Consider the following 6,919-nt stretch of genomic DNA (forward strand, 5'->3'; position numbering starts at 1 on the left):
AAAAAAAAAAAAAAAAAAGGAAGAAAAAAAAAAAAAGCAGCATTCAGATTCCCATCCATACTGCAGAAGCAAAACAAAACAGACCCAAACTGCCTTACCAATTTCACCGTTATAGATTTTTAAAAATCGAAAATTTAATGATTTCAGTTATTTAAATCTGAAATTTCATGTGTTGTAATTGTAGGGCTCCTGATTCAAAAAGGAGTTTGGGGGGAAGGGAGGGAAATCCCTTTCCCCAAGCCTCCTCCCCTGTGTGACACAGCTGGGGCCGGGGCGAGGGAAGCAGAGAGGCTGCTTCCGGGCCACTCTGACTGAGGTGGCCCCAAAATTGCCCCCACACAGCTCCTGCCTCCTAGACCATGGCAGGGCAGGAGGAGTCCCTACCGCTCCCAAGACCCTCTGCCCCTTATCCAACCCCTCGGCCGCAGCCTGGCCCCCTTAACACGCTGCTCAGAGCAGCGTGTCAGAGCTTTACCACGTTGTATGCAAATCTGTGTTATACCAGGTCACATTATATCGAGGTAGAGGTGTATAGGTAAAAAGGGGTATAAGTGAGAGTGGCAATGGGTTGAAATTATCGGAAAATAAGGGGAGATTATCAGAAAAGCTTCCCAATAGTGAAATCTCTTAGCCTGAGGAATTGGTTCCCAGAGGTAGTGCTAGAAGTACTGTCACTTGTGGTATTTAAAACCAGATTGAACACTTACTAGTGCTTTGTGCAGTAGGGAACAATCCTACACTTGCCTCAGGGAGATAGACTAGATGACCTAACATAGGAGTGGGCAAACTACTGCCTGGGAGCCGGATCCGGCCTCTCAGGGCTTTGGATCTGGCCCGTGAGATTGCCCCCCATGGCGCCGCGGGCCCCGTGCTGCTCTCAGAAGTGGCCAGTACCACTTCCCCACAGCCCTCGGGCAGGAAGGGCAGAGGGCTCCGTGCGTTGCCCTTGCCTCCAGGCACTGTCCCTGCAGCTCCCATTGGCCAGAAACGGGGAACTGCGGCCAATGGGAGCTTCGGGGGACGTACCTGGAGGCGCAGCAAAGGCAGCACATGCAGAGCTCTCCACCCCCCACCAAGGGCCACAGTGCTTCCTGGAGCATCGTGGGGCTGGGGACAGGGCAGGCATGCAGGCAGCCTGCCCTGGCCCTGGTGCGTGCCGCTGCCAGCCCGGAGCCACTTTAGGTAAGCAGTGGCATGCTGGAGCCTGAACCTCATCTGCACCCCGCCCCCAACTCACACCACAACTCCCTGGCCTCAGTCCCCTCGTACACCCCTCACCCCTCCTGCACCCTAACCCCCTACACCCCTGTGCACCCCAACCCCCTTCCCTGAGCCCCCTCGTACACCCCGCACCCCTCCTCTGCCCCAATCCCTTACCCTGAGCCCCTTCCTGCACCTCGCACCCCCCTGAAACATACCCCACACTCCCTCCCGCATCCTAACCCCCTGCCCTGCATACAACTTCCCCACCCAGATGTGGCCCTCGACCCAAAAAGTTTGCCCACCCCTGGCCTAACACAAACATTTTCTATATTCAGATTCCACGACTACTGTAATCAAATATAACTCACTGACCCATACATCACTAATCCCTCAGTCTGACAACTTGCTGTCTGCTAGGAAGGTATTGGTACTGGAATTGCAGGGGTGCATTCACACAGTTGGGGAAAACTTGCACAATGACTACTTATACTATGCTTTGCACTAAACAGTGCTATTAACCTCTGCACAGGACTGGAAAGTGTAGAAGTGCTGCAGCTAGTATTGAGATGCACTGTTCGGGCCACTTAAGGAAGTAATATGTTTGTCAACAGGATTTTACATGATGAAAACTTCAAGTTAAAAGAACATCACCGCTTAAAAATCAAGTTTTACATTCTTGTAACAGCTAAGATTACTTTAAATGGAATGGGTAGGTGGGAGGTGAGAGGCGGAGGGATGCATCTCCCTAGGTATCAGAATGTGTTTTGTGCACCTAACAGCACTACATGCAGTTTCCTGTTTGTCTGGACCTTTCACACAGCAACAGGCAAAAGTGGTTATAAAAAGAGAATAACTGTAAAATTACAACATTTGGACATGGTCATTCAGGAATACATACAGTACCTGAAACTACTTTCAGCTCATCATTTTAAATTGACTAGATTTCAAATTTTTAACAATAAAGCATATTAGCAGCTTTACTGGCAGATGCTATTCAGATCCAGGCAGAACATCAGAAGCTCATGAACTGTACTGCCTCATATCACAAGCCAGATACCAAAAGTGCCAAGATGGTCACATGTACTGAATCCTGAGACAAACCCTCTCAGGAGCCAGGAGTCAATCCACACAGGCTCTTCATGCTACTGACAGCTAAGCCTTGGTTCCAATTATCACAAGTCACATGAACCTGGTCTGATAGTTCACAACACAACTCTGTTCCACTGTAGCTCCTTTTCTCCAAATCCTGGTCTTATATCCCCTTTTACCTTATGTGGCAAATTGCCGGTACTGTTCTGCTGGGTCTCGCGCTTTCTCTTCTCTGGGGTAGGTTCAGGGCGATATTGCTTGTCTCTGAACCAGTTCTTAATCACTCCCCTAGTGTCCTTGGAGGAGGGGAGTGGAGAGGGAGGGACCTGGGCCCGCCCTCTACTCCAGGTCCCAACCCAGGGGCCCTGGGGTTGTGGTGAACCACTTGACTAGCGGTTTCTTCCCCTGGGTTACTTCCCTCTCATACCCGTCAGCTTGTGAAGGGCTTCTCGCCTCTCTTCTATACAAGCCTGGTGCCCCTTACCTAGGGTTTCTGTTGGGCTTCCCAATCCACCGCAGCACTCCTCCAAACCTTCTATTTCTCTCTGGACAAACTCTTCTCTTCTGCAATCTGCACTCTGCTCCAATCCAGCCTTTCTCCTTCAACTACCACCCCCTGTCTGACTGAAGCAGGGGTTTATATCCCATGACTGGAGTCAGGTGCTCTAACTGGAATCAGGTGCTCTAACTGGAATCAGGTGCTCTAATTGGCCACAGCTGTTCTAGTTAATCTAAAGCAAACCTTTCTCCCTTGGCAGGGAATAAGGCCCCCTGCTAACACTCTTATGCTGCCTTCTGGCCATGCTGTATCACACTTAATGCTTTTAATGTCTGAAATGTGGCAGATAAAGAGGGTTATACTACAAATACTGTGGTACAGTGTATGGATCCAAGCCTCTGTAAATGAATAACCATGCTTGTTGCACTAAGATGACAGATGCACCCTGTGGGAACACTTCCCAGTTATCTCCTGAAGGAGCCATGGAATAAACATCCTCAGAAGTAAAGAGACTAGCATACCAGTGCAGAATTCCTTGTTAGTATTTTGGGGTACGACGATCCGTCTGTAGACGACAGGCTCTGATTCCAGGATGTTCTCGTCATGCCGGTAGCGTGCTGGCCTCTCGTTGGGGGTACCCCTGGAGCGAGTGCCACTCCTCCTCTCGTAAGTGTCAATCTCTTCAAACACTGCTGCCTTGTCAAAAAGTGCCAGGTTCCCTTCAAAATCAAAATCTGTGTCTGGGATTTCCTCAATGTCATCTCCAAAACACTCATCGTCTTTACTCTTCATCTGCCCATTCTTCAGGCCACTCTTCTTTGGAGTCACCTGGTTTGGGTGGCGGCTACTGGATGACCCTAAACAAAAAATAAAACAGGTTGAAACCCAGCCATAAGTGTCACAAACATTCATTCAGATGCCTCCTTTTGTACAATTATCTAAGTTGGATGTTCAAGATACTGAATGATTAGCAACAGTGCATGCTGCCAGGGGGTGGTAGACAGGCATTGTGCCGGCTTTCCCACACAGCATTTTTAGTGCACCTCCAAATCCTGTTGAGCTGCTACTCCCTCTTACAAACTGACTACCAACAATGGCAAGTTGTACAGTAGGCAAAAATCCACCGGAGATTAGGCAGAAGCTCCCATTCACACAGTTCCAAGGAAAAGTCAAGCTTTGCAGCAGTAGTGTGCGTACATTTATTATATTGCCCCTTAAAAATCATTTAAGCCTCATCTGGGTTGCCTCCCCATTATCCCTTATGTTTGTGGGTAGAAATTCTCTCTCACAGAGCAACACCAAGACTTCCCATCACAAAAGTACCTCAGAATTCCTTGTGCTGGTGACTACATGCCTCCTTGAAAGCAATGCAGCCACCAATATGGGGAATTTGGGTGTTCATCTCTGATCTGATCAAAGGTTTCTGGCTCCACACGGCTCAACTGGAAAGTTGGCCCGGACAGAGTGAAAAAGTTAAGGGTCAAGAAGTATTACTGAGCTGCTGATGGGCAGCAAGAGTCACATAAAGAGCATTTAAAGTGGGGCTTTTCATATGTTGTAGGTAAGGTATTCAAAATGACAGACCAATTGTTACCTTCTACATTTCCATTTTAAAGCTTCAACCAGTACTTCAGATTGCTATTTCATTTCCCCCTTTATCTCCTGCTGCCCCACCCACAGACATCCTTTCATTTTTATCACTGTTTCCAGCAGGAGAAAATACAGTGACCCTCAACTCAAAAGTTTCAACTGCACCCCTGCACTGTGACCAGACTGATTTGAAGCTAGAGTTCCAGACCTGAAAAAAGATTTGCATTAAGCCCCTATCATCAATGGCCTGATACTTCTTCACTGAACAAACTACTTCACTGCAAACTATGAGACAGGAACATCTTATGTTTGGACAATTCTACGTATACTACCGGTGCCCAACACAATCATATTAGCCACAGCTACCACCCCTTTGAGCCACTCTCTGTGTCCTTATAGAAACAGAAAATAATCATTTGATAGGGACAAGGGATTCCCAAGTTGTCAAAAAGACATGCTGACATCACGAGTGCTGATGAGTTAACTAATCTGTAAAGCAGTGCTTTCTTTGCAGGGAAGTGGCAAACTCAGATCATAGCTGGCTTGCTCACAGGGGAGTTACTTGTTCATTGAGTAAGCTAGTGGTAGCTCATTCCAGTATAATGTTGCCTTCTAGACTGTCTGACCTGCTTTAGGAATCTCTTCCCATTTGTAAGTAGCACTGCAACCACATGCAAGCTGACAAGATTGAATGAGACTATGTACTCTTGTATGAAGAAAAATTCACCTCATGTGACACTTGGAAATGATAGTTCACAGAACTATTGCAACCCATGGGAACAAGCACCCCAAAGTGCCATAATTCCTGGTGATACGACTTGCATGTGCTAGTCTTCGTGGGCAAAGTCCAGCCCCCAGAATGTACACTTGTACCAATCAGACTCCACGGAACACTCTCCAAACTGCCATATTCTCAATTATTTTCTTCCATCATGTCATGAAGTTTATGGTTCCACTGTTTCTGAATTTAAAATCCCTTCATTTACACATAAGTCTAAACATGTTCCAGCCGCAACATTAAAAAGGTAACAGAACACGAGCGCAGGGGAGCTTTCAGATAAGACTTACAAAAACACCCAAAACAAAACAGAAATTCCAGTCTGTTCTGAGTGGACACAAAGGATCCCAAGGCATTTTAAGAGAAGAGGGCTTTGTCCTGCTTTCCTCAGTCAACTCGTTTTCATCCTTGCATACTGTCGTGCAGTACACTAGTTGCTGAGGTGGTAGTTGCTTTCCATGACAAATGTGTCCACATTTCAGTGGTGCGGTATGTGCATACATCACTGTATCTTGTAAGCTGCTGTTGTAACCTTTGCGGCGAGAAGTACTATGAAAATATACAATATATAAACCCTTGAATACCCTATTATAAAGTTGGCTATTATCCTACTGTACCCCAATGCCCATCTGTGACTAGTGGGAAATACAAGACAATCTACGAATAACTATGATTCTATTACAGAGGTAACAGGATTTACAGAACTGGCAGAATTTTAGAGAGCTGTTGCAAAACTACTTGTCTAGGCAAGTTCTTTCTGTCTGGACAGACAAATTATTCACCTGGGATCGGAGACTTTGTCAAGCTCTACCTGATAAGGTCAATCTGCAGAAAGTTTGAACTTCCTTAAAGTTTCTGTGCGTGCTGTGAGTTGGATCCTCTACTCCCTTCACAGAAATCCCACTCCCTTACCATAGCACTAAACACTTCCATTAAAAAATACAGGTTCCTGTTTAACATAGGAAGGTCATCGAATTTTAGGTTGATTCTACATGTGCATTAATTCAACTACAGCTGTCAACTGCTATATATACTCAGAAGCAGCTAAGAACATAGAGCCATTTTTAGCCAAGCTAGCAATGAACAGAATCTACAAACTCAGCAGCCCAAGTTAACATCTATTGAGAGATCTGTGTAAGTGCCTCAACTTGTTTACAATTTAAGCTCCAGTGGCTAACCTCAAAATAGCCTCCACTCCTTACCAGTAAGATAGATGGCCATAAAGCAAACTATCCTCTTTCCCTCCCTGGCAATAGGCTCACTGGATAGAGAAAGTTCTACCGAGACACACGCCAGACAGCTGCGTCGGTGGCTTTGCAATCTTAAGCAATTTTCTCTGGAAAATAAAGAGAACACACTGAATAACAAGTATGACTTATTGGGAGGTGCTAGTGGTGGAAGGTGTCATTTGGTTTTGCCCTTTGTTTATGTAAAAAGACACATACCCCAAGATCAGTTCTCGCTTACTTTTGATTTTAGAAACTTGTGCGTTCTTGTTTTTGCTGGAGTACTCTAGATGACTTGAGAGTGCTTTCCCAGCCCTCCACTGAAAGGGATGTTGACTCTTTCACAAAACTTTCCTCAAGTATGTGTCAGATGTTTGAGTTAAACAAAATAGTTTTAAGCATTCTGACTAAAAGGCTCTTCCCCACAATTGTTCAGCTTCCAGTATCCCATGATGCCATGGACACACTACTTCTCCAGCAAACACAGGAAAGACAAGGCCTGGTATTTCTTTAAAAAAAAAAAAAAAAAAAAAA

General features: G+C 45.9%; 1 protein-coding gene across 6 annotated transcripts in view; it reads right to left on the reverse strand.

The window, feature by feature from the left end:
• EDC3 (enhancer of mRNA decapping 3) overlaps positions 1-6,919 on the reverse strand; it is a 74,204-nt gene that overhangs the window by 25,656 nt on the left and 41,629 nt on the right. For all 6 annotated transcript variants that reach the window (XM_032799828.2, XM_032799827.2, XM_075069504.1 and 3 more), the window contains one exon: positions 3,313-3,648. In XM_032799828.2, coding sequence (XP_032655719.1) covers positions 3,313-3,648 — 336 coding nt within the window. The remainder of the gene's footprint in view (positions 1-3,312; positions 3,649-6,919) is intronic.

This window comes from Chelonoidis abingdonii, chromosome 9, assembly GCF_003597395.2.
Source record: "Chelonoidis abingdonii isolate Lonesome George chromosome 9, CheloAbing_2.0, whole genome shotgun sequence".
NCBI classification, from domain to species: domain Eukaryota; kingdom Metazoa; phylum Chordata; order Testudines; family Testudinidae; genus Chelonoidis; species Chelonoidis abingdonii.